General features: G+C 40.1%; 1 protein-coding gene across 3 annotated transcripts in view; it reads right to left on the bottom strand.

Annotated features, from left to right (window-relative positions):
* TXNDC11 (thioredoxin domain containing 11) overlaps positions 1–16,724 on the bottom strand; it is a 26,848-nt gene extending 10,124 nt beyond the window's left edge. Inside the window, exons 1-7 of one of the 3 annotated variants that reach the window (XM_042037202.1) lie at positions 16,564–16,724; positions 12,261–12,477; positions 11,431–11,528; positions 9,435–9,564; positions 2,743–2,836; positions 1,646–1,758; positions 496–696 (exon numbers count right to left, since the gene is read on the bottom strand). In XM_042037202.1, coding sequence (XP_041893136.1) covers positions 496–696; positions 1,646–1,758; positions 2,743–2,836; positions 9,435–9,564; positions 11,431–11,528; positions 12,261–12,477; positions 16,564–16,709 — 999 coding nt within the window. In that variant the 5' untranslated portion in view covers positions 16,710–16,724. Of the gene's footprint in view, positions 1–495; positions 697–1,645; positions 1,759–2,742; positions 2,837–9,434; positions 9,565–11,430; positions 11,529–12,260; positions 12,478–12,766; positions 12,883–16,563 lie in introns of those variants that run through there. The other 2 variants (XM_042037203.1, XM_042037204.1) reach the window with 2 other exon arrangements.

The raw sequence follows: 16,724 nt of genomic DNA, 5'->3' as shown, positions 1-16,724 counted from the left end.
TCCACAAGCTCCTGTCCTAGGCAGTTCAGACGAAGAGAAAATTGGAAGGTGACTAAGGAGCACACGGGATATAAAAATCAGATTGGCTCTGAGTAGTTTGATTGGGCTGTATTTCAAATAACATTGTCCGGTTTTACCCCTCTGGAAAGACAGGAGAGGAGAAATAGAATGGGGCAGACAAAACACACAAGTCTTCAGTTCCAGCTGGCAAAGATTTGCATTTCTTACACAGCACCTACCACAAAAAGGAGGAGGTCAAGAAGAGTTAGATGCTTGTTCTAAACAGCTGTTGAGTGAGACAAAGGCACGCTGTGTGAGACGCAAACCAGTGTAAGGGAGTTGTGATAATATGGCTTGAGAAAGTGGTTTTAAACAAAACTGGATACTTAGAATAGTGAAATAAAATGAGGTATCTGTCACAGTCAAGCTCAGACTCCTGACTACAGCTCTCAAGTTTTAGTATTTTTGAAGTTAAAAAAAACTTATTTCACTTACTTCAGCTAAAAGAGGATGATTTTCTGCTAGGGGATTGTAAGGTATAAATATAAGAAGTGCTGGTCCTTTCTTCAGCTCATTGTTTAGAAGAAGGCTTTTCCCACCATGTGGTCTCAGCCAACGTATGAGCATCTCCCGATTTTCCAGAGCCCACTTGCAAATGTTCTCAGCAGTGAAGTTCATGATGTCTTTTGGATAGATCTTGAAGGGGGAAAAAAAAATAGTTCTTTGTCCTCACTTGATTTAGTAACAAATGCAGTTCTTCAGTACTGCATGCTTTGTTACTGTAATGACTAGAACTCTTTTGCTAAATGTAATGAGTGTCCGCAAACTTCAGCATTTCATACACCCTTTTCCTTTGGAAAAGCTTTCCAAATGCTCATCAGATTATAGTAACATCCACAAGCAAAAAGGATTCTACCAGGGAAGCTCCTCTTCCTTTTATTGCATCTTTATATTCTCAATAGTACAAATTTTCTTTGTAAGTGAAAGACCTCTAAGCTGGTATCATCACATATTTTAATTTACAGCATATTAGAACATTTTTCCCACTACTCAGTAACTCTTTTTAAATCAGCCTTTTAAGAACCAAACATCATGACTGCATTTAAAACTGGTATTTCTTATTCCTGAATGCAGAGAAAAGAAATCTGTAACAAAAAGTGCTCACAGCTTCTAGAATAAATTTTAATGTATTAAAGCAAGTTTATCCTAAATAATTTGTATAGACAAAAGTAATTTGACGTATTTTATGTTATTTCACCTAAAATATCCCTGTTTTCCCTAGTCTCAATTGAATAAAATACACATCACAATACCTATCCTCACAGAGTTTTCACTCATGGTGCCAGTGTGGGCAGGTAGTGTGTCTATGCCAAAGAGTAAATCTGAAAGTTAGTATTTTCAGCCTTAGCTTTTCAAAAAACAGGGCACATGGATTAAGAGTTATTATAAATTCAAATAACTTAATTTGTGTGATTTTTCAAAACAGTATCATGTTATACCTTTAAGCCAAAATGCAAGTTTTCACTGTTCCTACTATCCCTTCACAAAATCTTTGCCCACATCCTCATTCAAGTAGTCTTCTAATTCTGATCCCTGAGCATCTCTGTACCAAATCAGAGTCCCTACAGCAGAGAGCGATACTCACAAGAGATGTGTTGGCATGTCTGTGCAAATACACACTGCCAGAATGCACCAGGGAGATCTCCTCTGCTACCCGTTTATCTGTGACCACTCCAAAGCGTATCGTCCCAAGGTAATCTGAAAGGGCAGATTCGCAATCTTTGAATACAATTACACACACTGAACTCCCCTGAAAGGCCCAGAATACCACCCTCAGACCAGAACACACAACACTGCTGTGTAAAGGCACAGAAATCTGTGAATAGCAACTGCCAACACTGGTGATTAAGGCAGAAGAAAGATGGCAAGAAGGACAAACGTGTTCCCTTTCTGCACTCCAGGTATAGAGTCCTGCACATGTATAGAGTCCTGTCTATTTAACCTGAATTGTCCAAATCCCCAATTTGCTTATGAAGTATAGAATCTGGTATCATAGATGTACCTTGCAATGGTTTATGGCATCTCAAAAGCCAAGATGATACATGTAAGGGAAAGGCATGAACATTGCTTAAGTGATGTACATTTACTGTACATTTAGAGTATATATATATAATTTATAAATATTTATTCTACATTTATAAATATGCACAGATAAAGACAGACTGCTTATCTTTAGGTTGCAAAGAACTAATCCAACATATAAATGCGAAAATCACAGAACAAAATATAGAACAGGCTCTTTATCGCATCAGTGGCACAGTAAAAAATAAGCAGAGTGGTATGAATCTCCTTCATTTGCTGACAGGAAAGAATATTTATACAACATGTTAATCTTAACTTTGAGAAAGTTCCATCCAAAATTCATGACCCAAAAAGGAGGTATTAATCATCACACAGTTTACATGTGTAAACACAAACAAGAGGTATTGTATTTTAGATTATCGATGCAAAACAAGAGGGGGAGAAAACCCTGCTCAAGCTGCCTTGTAGCAGCTCTGTAACTCCACCCAGGACCACATCACTGAATTCAGCTACTGAGTGCTGACACAGTCAAGTTCATCCCAAAGCCTCTGACACTGAACATGCTGCACAAGACAAAGACTAAATATTACAAAAAACTACTGAAGCATTTAGACATAACTCATTCACAGAGGCCTTAAATTATGAAAATGGAGCTTTTACCTTTCTTTAATGAATGTAATGCTGATGTGAAGAATGTCAAATAACCAGGAGGTTGAGGTGAAGCATTGAACTCAAAAAATCCCACAACTCCAGGCTGAAATAATAAGAATTAGAGTTACTTAAGCTATTTTCAAGTATAAATATATGGGACTACAGTAAAACACAACAGACTCTTAAAAGACAACAATGTTTACTGAAGAACAGTCACTTTATGCTGCAATAAGAATTTTAATATTAAAAGACAATCAAAATCAGTTCTCATTCAAAGAATGAAGCTGTCATTCAAAAGCTTATGTAAGAGAGAGGGGCTTTATGGATGTTACGTTTCTAACGGTGTGTTTCCCATTTTGAAGTTCACCAAGAACAATTAATATTTGCTTTGCAACTGTATTTTGAACCACTTCCAGCACCAAGATAAGAACCATAAGTATCATAAAGACTTCTTTTAGAACTAGAATATGAAATACAATTTTTCAGAGTATAAAGGGCTTAAGCAGTAATACTTTGTTTATGTTGCACATAATTAGTAATTTACATAAGAATTCACACATTTTGTGTGTGAGTACCTGAACTGCTAAGACAAGTGATCATCTTTAAGCTACAGTCACTGTAAATCCTTTCAGTATATCCTGCAAGAGTCAGTGAGACCAACTGCATAAAAATCTTGAGAACTCCATATCCCATCTGCATACACATAAAGCTCTTCAAATTGCCAGACAGACAATTCAAAATTTAAACAACTCATCCCAGAACAGGCCTATTGATTTTTCCAGGTGAATGACTTCCAATTAAAGTCAGGAAGAGAATCTGGGAGAAGCTGACTTGGAACAGAGAGGAAAAAAGTCTAGACTTTTCTGGTTCCAGTATTTCACTTAAGCTTTGATTTTATATTTTTCCAAATATAATCCATTCAAAGTTACTATTAATTGTGTTTTTAACACATCACTCGAGTGGGCTTAATAAACTTTCAGGACAGAGTGAGTGATGGAATTTCGTTATTTTGTGTATTTGTTTCTCACTTCCACTAGTGCATACAGAAGTCATTTGACACACAAAGCAAGAGCACTCCAGGGACTGCTGTGGAACAGAAGATTCCAGACTCACCAGGCACCCATTTGTGTGGCAAATATATCCTCACGTAAGTATTTTCATTCGGTATTTCAGAGGCTGCTTTGTTTAGTTGGTTTTTTTTGAGTTCTACATATAAAATTTTAAATTTCTTCTTAAAACAAGAGCATACATTTTACCTGTTATTATTTATATGAATTCAGTTATTCACATCAGCCTTACACACTGACATAATTCAGTACTAATTAGCAATCTGAAGATGTTCACCAATAGCAATATTGCCCATTCCACCTCACGACTTCTCTTTTTAGGCAGGAATTCTCTTACATGGATGAATGCTAAGCATAAACCCCTTGTTCATAAAGATTCCTTGGGAGGTACCCCAAGAAAATTATCAATAATAAAAATGAGTTACAAACAATTAGTGAAATTTCTGCAATAGTTAATTACCAAGAAGAAAATACAAATATAAATAAAATAGTAGTGAAAAAACACAGCAAAATAATAGCACTCAGTGTTCATTTTTAAACAACATACAGGTTAGTAATTAATCTTCATCTTTTTCTCTTGGTTCCAAACTAAGACAGTAAAAAGAAACAATCTCTTCTAAAAAACTTTTAAAGCATTCAACTGAACCAAAATAAGGAGACAGATAAGATTATCAAAATTTTAGCTTCCCATTTTCTAGGACCATTCTTGAATACTAATCCTGTACCAACTGAATTTAGGACACCAAACAGTGAATGAAAGAAGAGTCAAAAGTGACAGTAAAATGTGGCAAGAAGCCAGAAGTCAGATGGAGAAATATTTATAATGTTATTTAAAAGGTAATTTTCTGATTCAGACTGCCAGTTCTGCTGTACACTAACAGCAGCTTGAGACTTCCAGATTGTGAATAATGTTTCCCAAAGATAATTTTTGGAAAGTGTTTTTTTTCAATTAAAAAAAATTGCAGTGGGAGAATATATGCTATTATATACTAATATATACTACACTACTATATATACTGGTATTTACTAATGCTCTATGCCTAATCAGTAATCTGGTTAACTAATGTCCTTTTAATGATCAGCCCAGACCAGTTAAAAATTTCACCCTGTTACAGGCTGCAATTATACATGAGGAAAGGGTACAATGAAAGTACAGTGAAAGTTTCCCTGTCTGTAAGAATGAAGCTTTTAACAAGACTGAACACTTCCAGGTATTGCAACTAACAACAATTCTTGCTCTGCACAAGTGAGGTTCAAGTCGCACAGAAGAGGTATCGCAATGTAAACAAGAGGTTCTTATTTTGGAGTACAAGTAGGCCAAGAAGAGCTTGACAGCAACAACTCCCACATTCTTTCATGTAAGACCCTCCAAAACTCAGTAACAGCTGCCTGCAAATAGTTTATGAGGACATCTACACCCAATCTGTTACTGATGATCACCTGCTTCCAAGCAACCACGTGTGTGCAGCTCTGGGTGCTCATCCTCATGAAGGCAGTGAGGAGCAATCAGCTGAACAGGGTATGACCTGCTGCTGTCTAAAGTTGGAGGAGTAAATACTGACATGTGACACAGGGGTGCTTAGGGGCATTAGGAGCATGGGCATTGCTAGAGTGGAGCTTGCTGGAGCTTTTCTTTCCATGAAACAATTTTCAGTCCCCGTCCCCAACGAAGTGTCTGTAGGAAGGGCTTTGGAACAAACCCGAGGATGTCATTAGTGAAGACTTCTTAGTGCTATCTCCAAATGAAGCTCATATATGGAAATACAAAATCATTAACTGTAGTGGAGCCTATTTCTTGCTTGGTCTCTACACCACAGGAATGGGAAGTGATGGCATGTAATTAAATCAAGTAACAGACTTACCAAGAATCTCAACAATTACAAAACAGCAAGTATGGAAACTTTCAGAATGAACAGAGATTTTCAGATGAGTAATTTCTACTGGAGAAAAGCCAGCACAATTTTATTACTGAACCATGCCTCAGGCCTATCACAGTTCTTGGAAGGAATAAGCAAGCATGTAGATGACTCCATGCAGCATGCTGTAATTCCCTGAAGTCTAGAAGAAGTTACCAACGACTCCGGAAGAAACTAAGGTGATAAGGAATAACACGGAAGGCCCTTTTCCAGATTAGTAGGAAAGACAAAAAACTACCATTAGAAGTTAATGTTTTTCAGCAGCCAAAGACAGCCAGCCAGGATGTGTACTGATATTCAAGCAGTTCATATTTCTATAAGAACTTTAGAAAAGGGAGAAAAGGGTGAGGAACAAAATTTGCATAGGGTGGTGGGAATCACTGAAACTACAGCTGACTGGAAGCGTTGGAGAAATTAGTCGCAGCATTAAATGACTGTGATGAAAGAGCTCTGAAATTCAAAGGCCAAAAATGTGAAATAATGGGAACAGGAGATAGGAAAATCCCACACCTATTGATTAGTTTACAGTCAGATAAATGCTTTTAATGCTCCAGTTGTTTCTATCCCAGTTTGTAATTTTAAAAAATGTTTTGGCTATACTGCATTGAGGTCAGGGAGATTACTTTTTTCAGACTCTCAGACTTGTGCAGGCAGGCAATTCCTGCCTCATTTTATCTGTGAACATGGGAAAGAAAACAGCAAGAGCAAAGGAATGTGTCTTCTCTAGGGAACAGAAGAACCAATATTACATACCACTGAATCTGTACTGCAGAAATGCAAAGAAATTGTTGACTGATATGACATTAAATTTACATTTAACATCATTTTTCAGTGATGTTAAAATCATTGTGCACCCAGACCTGAAAGCAAATTTTCACAGCATCACTTAACACTGGCACCACACAAGACCCAGCTGCGACAGATCTCACACAGCTGGCTGATGCTCAGGAAGCATTCCTACACAAAGAGAGCACAGCAGAAAGCTGACATCATGTTAAGAGACACACCAGCCACCTCCCAGAGAGACCAACTCCTCTCCTACCTCTCCTGAAGCCAGAAAATTATGAGTTCCCTGGGCACATTTAATTTTCATAAAGGAGTGAAGCTTTTTGTCTAACTACAGTGGCTTCCTGTTTCTTCCTCTGTGCCTCAGGAGGCCGAGGCCATTTCTAGCAGCTGGGTCAGTCAGATGAGGAATGAGAGATGCCAGTTTGGATTAAAATCAAACTGCTACATCTCTGCAGTTAAGAAAACAAAAGAAAATCTGATTACAGGTACTCACAGGAACCTTGAATTATGGCAAGAACTGCATCTTTCTTGTCATTTAACTTAGATCTTCCTCAACGTTCCAAGATTTTAACTGCTTCCCAAATGGCATATTTTCCTTGCTCTCAAAAATTTATTCTTATCCATTTCCAGTTTTGCACTAGCATCATTCCACAACCCCATATAAACCAACCTTAAATAGCATCAGAGAACGCAGGATCCCAAATTTTTTTTCACAGGATTTGAGCGCCCTCTAGTGAGAGCAACACGGCATGCCACGTGATCAGGTCGAGGAACGAACTGAAGACCAAGCGACAACCACTTGTTCTTACATTAACTGCACTCTGCCCATCAGTATTTCTCCTAGTTTGCAGAACACATTTGCTATCAGAACACAGGACCGAAAATTAGATACTGATGATGACAAATCTTTCGAATTATTTTGAGCTTGAAATTAATTAGCTTTTCAGTGAAATCACAAAAACATGATCCAGCAGCAGACAGTGGCCAAAGTGCCAAATAGCAATCCTTGACAGCCTTCTGTCCTTTCCCTTCTGCTAAAAATTAGTATTTTTTTATAGAGAGGAGATCAAAAGTCAAAGGAAGACACTAGCCAAGGGTCTCAAAATAGTAATTAGTTTGTGCCACACATGTCCCAATTTCCCATAATCTACTCTATTCCCCAGACTTCCTCACTTCTTAAACACAGGACTAACCCCTGGATTTTATCTTCTCCTACAAAAGGTATCAATTTCTCAGCTCGCATGGAAAACACTGTAAAACGTTCACATTTCTGACTGTTTGAAGTGATAAAACAACCTGTTTATTTCTAGTTTAAACTAACTTTTCTTTTGTGTCTATGTTTTTCTCTGCATCCATCTTCATAAACAATTTTGTTTCTTTCATCTTATCTGTATCTGTTACTTTTGTAGCCCCTCCTTCCCCTCTTGCTTAACTTTACAGAGGCAAGACACTGAGCACCTGGAGCCACGCTCTGGGACAGAACCTCAGGCATGAATGACTGTGGGGCAACACAGCAGAACAGCCTCTACTCTTGCGCCATTGCAGAAAAAAAAAGAACCAACAAATGCTGAACATAAACAGCAACTCAGCACTTGGAGCCACTGCATTTCAAGCACAGGAAGGGGGGAACTTTGAACACAGAAACAAAATTATCTATTCAACTGCTAAGCAGTATTTTAAAATTATTTGTTGTTCCCCCCTCAATTTGTCTTTTATCTTAGTCTTTTTCCAATGGAAGTGCACCTCTTACTGTTAAGCAAATTTAAGCTTAATATGCTCATTAGTAACCTTCTGCAGTCTACCAAGAAATGACAGAACACAAACCAAAAACCAAGCATGGCCTTCTTCAAATCTCTGTAAGAGGCAAAAAAATCTTTTAGAATTTTAGAACAGCAAAACTGAAGCAGTGGAAGGACAACAGAATTGCTTATGATCATAGAAAGAAAGTACCAGCACTAGAGACAGGCCACAACTCACTGCTCCTGACTCACAGTGCCCACTTAAAACACTGGAAAACCAAACCCAGTAGCAGTTCCTGGCATGAAGTGTGTCCTACCCAGGGGAACTACCAGTGTGTGTCCCCTACACCGTGGCAGCTGCCACTGAACAGCACAGCTCATGCTGCATCCTGCAGCAGAACCAGGCACTGCAACATGCACCAGGTGCTCACATGGGATCTTCTTCAGTCCAAGACACTGGAGGGTCCCTCCCATGTCGTGCCCACTGCCACTGCACTGATTTGTGGGTCAGGTTTTCCACACTGATCTAATAGCTTGGGCTTTAGTAAGATTATGGTACTTCTCCACTGTGCACTATAAGAATGAACAGTTATAAAGGGATTTTAAATGGCTCTGCTGTAAGCACATTTTGTCTAACTGGAAGTTATTAATCCAACAGTATTGCTACCAATCTTGGCATCCCTGAACACAACAGACTGAAATGAATAAAACATCATATTCCAGTGGATTAAAATCATCAAGTTATCACATACAAAGTGATTAGGAGCCCTCACTTCAACTGGTTTCACATTTGTTTTCACTTAACAGACTTATCCTACTAGAAAAGCTTATCATTCCTTTTAAAATTAAAGTAATGATTATATATTTCTCAAATGCTGTCCCAACTTAGACTGCAAGACTTTTGTGAAAAGATTTCTCCCTTCTTTCTTGAGGTAACAACTTTGATTGTTGTCTCTAGATACTAAAGTAATGTAAATTAAGAGCATCACTAAATCATAATAGTAACTGTACAAGGAACCAACATTATGAATTTGTTTTTTCATATTTTTATGATTTTAACAAATTTACAGGGCAGTGATTTCAGGATCCTGAAAATAAACTAGTACTTTGGAGCAGATCAAATTTAATCCTTAAACAAGTCAAACTCTTTCTGAACCACAGTGGTAAAGCTAGAGAAGAGAGACAAGTACCTCATAATTTGAGAGGAAATCTAGTAATTTTGATCGAGACGAGATGTAGAGTAGTGGTGTCATCACCCGGCGAACAAACTTTTCAATATAAACAGCACTCATAGGGCCTTTGTATTCAATTGGTCCAAAACTAGTACCAAAAAAAATAATAAAACATTAAGACTTAAATTAACAATAGAGAGTCCCTCCTGGGGGTGGCAGATAGGAGTTACATAGACAGCATGCTCAGCCTCTAGGGAATTGCTCTCTGTGTTTTACCAGTGGCTTCTGTAACTGATTAGGGAGTTGTGTTACCAGTGGGAAGAGCCAGCATATCTGTGGAAGGGGCAGAGTCTTGGTGAGCATGGAGGGATGGAGACCACTTCTGAGTCCCATTAAAGAACTTGGTAAAACTCAAGTATGAATTACATGACCATATACATATCTTTCCACTTTGTCCAAAGTAAACACATGTGACTTAAAAATACAGATCTGAAAAATGTCACTATTTTCCCTTGTTTTTTCAATGTCTCAAGCAGTATCAATCTGAAAAGGTGCAATATTTTTACACAGGCTTTTATGAGCAGCAATCAGCAAAGCAGGGACAAATTCAGTCGCACTGCAGATGAACAGACTCGGCAAAGCTCCCGTTTCCCCCCCAGCCATCTGATAAAACAGCTCACACCACGTTAGGCAGTGCTAAAACATAAAGTGGGCTGGGGCTTGCAGCTACAATTTCCAGAGGTTCTCCTCCTGATTATCACTGGGCTGGACAAAGCATCATTGTCCCAAACGAAATCAAACACAAAAAGCATAAAGAATTAGTCCATTTCCACTGAAGAATTTAATGTGATGCATTTTTAATATACCTTATACATACAGGCACACTGGAAAATACCCAATTCGCACTGAGATACCTATATTGAGGTGCTTCAAAATGGTCTCCTAGAGCCCACTAGATCATTCTACATCCTGCACTGGTTTATTACAAACCTCCGTCTTCACAGCAATACTCACTGCTCAACACGTCACATGCCCAGGGCACCACATGTGAGGTTTAGTATCTCAGGCATGAGGGATGCATTGTCCTTCAGGATCTTATGAAATATTCACAGCAATTTACACCTCGTCTTGTTACAACTGTTTAATGTTACTAATCCAAGTGCATCCATCTACTCTGTTGTGATTTCAAGATCAAGTAAGTTTAAGTCAATGTACATCCAAGTGGCACTGTAGGATTCTTTTATTACAGTTTGAATTATGCCAGTGTCTCTTGTGTCTATTACAAGTTCAGCTAACAAAGACCAGGACTGCTCCTCCTCAATGCATAAATTCCCCCCAACAGCAAAATCAGCCTCTGTAATGAAAGAGAGCTGCAGTTCAAAACTAGCAAAATAAAAAGTAAAATACAGGGATAAATGCTTTTATTAGAAACTGTTGGGAACTGTGCTTCCTTACCTTCTGCTCCACACAAAGAGAAAAAAAGGACAACACATACAAATACTAAAAAATAAAAGTGAAGTTACATGAAATTTTATACAATGATATCTTAGCTTCTGGGGAACAAAAAAGTGAGCGCAAAGTTCAAAATTAGAACAAGATCTTCAGTACATAGTGCAATTTAAATATGCACTTAAATTCCTTCAACAACCCTTAGGTACATTCTTTAATGCTGTCATAAATTAGGACCAGTTGCTATAATCCATCTACAGAGCAAGCAGACATCTGAAATTAATACGTAACTCTGACTTCTTTTCATTGGAGGCAGAACTTCCAGGAGATGCACAGGCAAACCAAAATTTCCATAAGGATGAAGAATTGCCCAGCATGTCATTTAACTGACAGTTACAGCCCTACCCAGCACTTGTGTAGCACACAGGATGAGCTCACCTAGAATCTACCCAAGAACTATTTACTGAAGACAGAAATGTAGCATTTTCAAAATGCAGCACTTTGTATGATATCTGTTTCCCAAAACAACAATTAAAAAACCTAGACTGTACATACGAAATCTTACCTCCGATGGTACAAGTGTATCACAGGAAAATAAAAGAAATGCTTCTGCTTCCTGCATTTCCCCTGGTTCCACCAGCAATTTACAGCCACAAACAGCACCTGCAAAGCAGGTAAAAATTCACAGCCAACAAAGTACACTACTGTGACCTCTTTTATCCAAGATGTACTTGATGTACTTTTTCCAATCCATTTCATCTGATATTTTCAGGGCCTTTTCAACTCAGTATGCCATATCTGTCACAGACAGACTTTTTTTTTTTATTCTTTTTGTCATTTTGCAACAATAATCCTTTTGGTCACTGCTCTTTCTAGCTTTTATGCTTCCTAATCTAAATCCTTCAAATTTATTAATTTAGTCATAACCCACATTAATTACTTTTTCTGCAGAGTGGAGCTCAACAAGTGGAGGTTTAGGACAGCTGTACCTGTGAAGTGTTCACAGGCACCCAACTGCTTGAAAGCAGTTCTATGGTATATAAAGTACAATCTTTATATGATTACTAGTGTCTCCAAGGATCCCAGAACTGGAAGCAAATTCCATGGAATTTCTGTCTGAAGGCAGGTGAATAAATCTGAGAACACTTCACAAGAAACTTGTAGACTTCCCCATTCAGAAGCAGAAATAACAGACAACTGAGCAGGAATCACAGGCTGTCTCCATTTATTCTAACACTCTGTATGCTAAATTAAAATTAAGGTGACTGATGAGTCACCCTAAAATGTGAGCATTCAAGTCCAATTGTTTTCCATGAGAAGACAGAAATTAGCATCAGCTTGGACATTGAAAAGTTATCAGGTCATGTTTAAGATTGGTATCTTCTCTGGAGTTACCTGGTCTGACAATCTGCTGGCCACGTGTTCTATTTCTTCTCTTGCTGCAATGGACTGCCCACACCACGGAGCGTAGAAGAAATACAGCACAATTTCTGAATCCTGATGGAGCTGATCTGCATAGTCTAACTGCCCCCGAAAAAGATCAATGACTGGAGATTTTGTGGAGAAAAAATTCACCGGAAGCTTCGCTGGCATTGTTACATCTTTTGCTCGGCTGCAGGAAGAAAATTAAGAGTGGTTATTGAGACTATACAGTAGTAGTTAAAAAACTGTGCCCAAAGCCCTAAGTTTTATTCTTCGCAAAAATCATGCAATGACAAAACTTTAGAAATTGATGCAAAATTACTACAATTTATGTTATCTGAGTTAGTTTCATGAATTACTATAAAAATCTAAAGATCACCCTTCAGAAGCTTTAGAAAGTCACACTGTGATACCATGCACTGTTTATGGGTACGTTAGCTCACACTCTTATGGTTGGTTGCTGTAGGGCACAAAATTACCAGGAAGAGTGATTTCTTTTGATTTCTTCCCTGGCCTCATCCTCTTTTAACACTTGTACTTTAGGTAACAGCACCCTGATAAGAAAAGAGATACTGGTCATAAAGTTTTGTGATGTGATGTCTATATAAACAGAGCCTATTACCCTGCTTTATGCTTTGTTTTACAGTATTCTATACTTCTGTTATTTTATATCGCATTAGGAAATGATACGGAAATGTGTGCTAGTTCATTTTACTGATCAGAGCAGGGACTGCAAACTGTTCAGGGCACTCTAAGGACAGTATCAACAAACAGTCTAAATTCAAAGAGATTATGACAGATTAAGTTTTTTAAGAGAAATTAGATTGGCCAGTAAGTATTACGAAGAACATAAACCAAGTACTCAAGAAACCCTTTCTATCCAATCAGCAATCAAACAATCCAGAATTTGGCACTTCCAAGGTGTTCAGAAGTTGCTATGGTATAAACTGCCTTAAATGCAAGTGAATGATCCTATTATCTTTTTATATTCTCTTCATTTTAAAATTTTCCACTAGCTATATTTACACTAGAGTAAGTCAGACTGAAAACTGGACAATACTGTCATGCTCAATTTTGCCATAGTTCATAATGGGACTGGAAGTTTTAGGAAAGATCATGCATTTCTTTATTTTGTGTTGCAATAGAAAGCTAATACAAAAATCTTATTATGGATATTTGATCCTTCTCAGGTTAAAATTTTAGTAATTGTGATAGAATTATTGAGCCCTGAACACTGTCAAACTCATATTAAGCAACCTCCTAACAACTCTGCCACACTTTCAAACTTTACAGTCTTTCTAGTTTTTAAGAAGTACCTTTGTCTTTACAACACAGCAAAAAACTGTATTGGAGCTCTTCTCTCATTTCCAGGCTACTCACTTAAAGCTTAACATTTTAGAATTGCCCCCAGTATATTTTCTGTAAGTAATGGAAATTCTTAATTCACATATAAGAGAAAATTGCTTCTAAATCCAGACTTTTGAAAATATTAGAGAGTTCCTCATGTTTATAATTCATTAATTCCTTTACTCACAACATTATGGTTTGACACAGAGGATCAAAAATCTTTCTTCTGTGGACTTCTACCTGTGTTCCTTCCCTTCTCCCCCAGTCACCAACTCAGCACCTTCTTCCCAACCCTTAAGTTCTTCAGTCACCTCACAAACAACACCTCTGGTTCCCTGCCATTCCTGCACCCCATGATTATCCAAACTGCCAGCTTCTTCCCATGATTTCTGCCTGCCAGCTGGACAGGACACAGCTCCAGTGTCAGCTCTGGCACACACAGGCTGATCAGCTGCTAAAAGCACAGCACTTCTTCAGAGACATCAGCTAGAATATCTTCTCTTTACCTAGTTTAATGAAAACAGACAATCTCAATATGTTTAAAACCTCTGCTTCCTCTACTGATTAAACCAAAAGAGGGTGACTGGTTCAAGAACTACAGCGTAAGACTTAAAAATTAGATAATGAATTGGCTCCAAATTCCAAGAATGAGTAGAACATATCAGCAGAAGTCCCGTGACATGAGTGAGTCAGAAACTACACGACTACCTTCAAATATGAAAAGAACTCCAGTAATTATTAAAAACCAAAACATAATAAATCAATAGCTAACAGCTGCTTCAGGAGATTTGCTAAGTAGTGCCTTCCTCTACAATACCAAATATATAACAGAATACCTTGACTAATTCCCAGGTTTCCTAAGAAAAACCCTAAAATTTATGCACGTATCAACTGAGGATTACATAAGAAACTATTACACAAACATAATAATCACAAACTGTTTATTAAAACACTGATTGCATTATTTACCTGCTGCCAGAGCTTATAAAAACTTAAACTTTCCATGAGAACACCCTGGTAATAAAGGGAAGAAGTACATGCAAATGCCTACAGGACCAGCCCCTTTGACTGCACGGTCCTGAGAGTGGGATCGTCTCAAAGACATTTGCATAGTGCCAGAAATAATTCAGGTTCTAGACGACAGGCTTTCCATAACAACCCATGGTCTCACTTGGCTATGCCTTGAGTCACTATAAACCCGCAACATTTCAAATCCCACTAATGGACTGCCTTGTAGTAAAGGAATTTTTCCTTTCCATACTTTTTATCCATTGATCTTGAAAGTTATATATTGTAAGAGCAGTGGTACTACCTATGCCCTGGTCCTATGTCTTGCTAGTAAATCACACTCACATGTGGTGAGAAACTATGTCCTGTATTTATAGTTAACATGTGCAATTAACTATCCTCCAAATTGCATGAGGAATTTTTACACCTGAATCTTCTATATTTCTGACAGCAACCAAACAGGGAATACCTATCTGATATTAGTTTGTCTATTTAACGACGATCTGAAAAGCTGAACCCCTTTAATCAAACTTCCAGAGTACAGGGTGGTGAGAACCACATTCCAATCACATTCCATCCGTGAGCTTTCAAACACAGCTAGCAGAAAATTGAGAAGAATAAGCAGGTTTTAAATAGAGGAGAGCAGGAAGCATCATTGCATTAAAAATTAAAATTAAATCAAAATTAAATCCCACGTGCAGTAGATATTCTTAATATAGTATGACCCGGAGCATGTAACAGTCACCTTGACCTAAAACCCACCCAGAAGATTTAGACCCTGTTTTAGGCTCCAGAACCGAGCAGCCTGTGCCCATCGTTCACTGCCGCCGCTTCCCGCCCCTCCAGTACAAACATCTCCTGCTTCCACGTACACCAGCTCTCGGCAAACAGGAACTGGAGAGCCCTTTGCAAAGAAGGAAGTTCCAGCTCCCAAGAGGAGCACCACCAGAGATTGGCACGGAAACCACGAAACATCTTTCTATCCGAAGCAGGTGCAGGCAAAGGGGGCTGACGACATCCACACATGAGCCAGAAGAGACTCGTTTGGCCCCCGCCGACGCTGAGAGCGCTGAGGGCAGGGCTGCAGCCTAGATCCCCCTCGGCCCTTCTGCGGCAGTGCGAGGTCCCAGTTACCTCTGGAGATGAGCAAAAGCAGCTCCATCTCAACAACGTGCCTGTCACAAGACCACAGAACGGGTCAGGTTGGAAGGGATCACAGTAGGTCCTTTGGTCCCACCTCCCTGCTCAAGCAGGGCCATCCCAGAGCACATGGCACAGGACTGTGTCCAGATGGTTCTGGAATATTTCCAGTGAGGGAGACTCCACAGCCTCCCTGGACAATCTGTCCCAGTGCTCGGTCAGTCACAGTGAAGAAGCTCTTCCTCGTGTTCAGGCGGAACTTCCTGGGCATCAGTTCCTGCCCGATGCCTCCTGTCCCATTACTGGGCCCCAGGAAGCAGCCTGGTGCACCCTCAGACACCGCCCTGCATATCCCGATACTGCCCTCACGAGCGGGTGCCCCCGCGAACCTGCCGCCACAGCACGACACCCCCGGTGGGGCAGGTATCTCTTAAAACACTCCGCTCCCCCGCCCCACGACACGTTCTTATCGCCAGCCCCGCGGCCACCCTGCTGAGGGGGACATAGCATCCTCCGACATGCGACCAGTAGCGGGTGCCATGGGGGGAACTACATGAGGTGGGGCCCGGGAGGAAGATCCGTCCCCCACCCCGGGCATGCCCGTGCCCAACGCGACCCGGCCGCAGAGGGTACACGGCGCCGCGGGGCGACCACGTCCCGCCGGGCCCCGCCGACGGCTCTGCCCCAGGCCCCGATGCAGCACCGCCTCTGGGAACAGCGGTGGGCCAGCGGCCTCTCCCCCCCGGCCGAGCCCTGGGTCCGCACGCTCCCCCGCCGGTACCTGCAGGTGACTTTGAGGGCGACAAGGAAGGCGCAGCCCAGCACGATGGCCGCGCCGCACAGCAGCTCGGGCCGCCGTGCCATCAGGGCGGCGCGAGGCCGCAGCCGCGGGGCCGCCGCGTCGCCGGGGCCGGCGCACACCGACATGACCCGGCCGAGGGG

The sequence above is a fragment of the Corvus kubaryi genome, unplaced genomic scaffold (genome assembly GCF_017639235.1).
Source record: "Corvus kubaryi isolate FWS band 111438036 unplaced genomic scaffold, C.kubaryi_AGA036_p1.0 37387, whole genome shotgun sequence".
Classification (NCBI taxonomy): Eukaryota; Metazoa; Chordata; class Aves; order Passeriformes; family Corvidae; genus Corvus; species Corvus kubaryi.
Note: the sequence above shows the minus strand (reverse complement) of the source record. Positions and strands in the feature narration are given on the sequence as shown.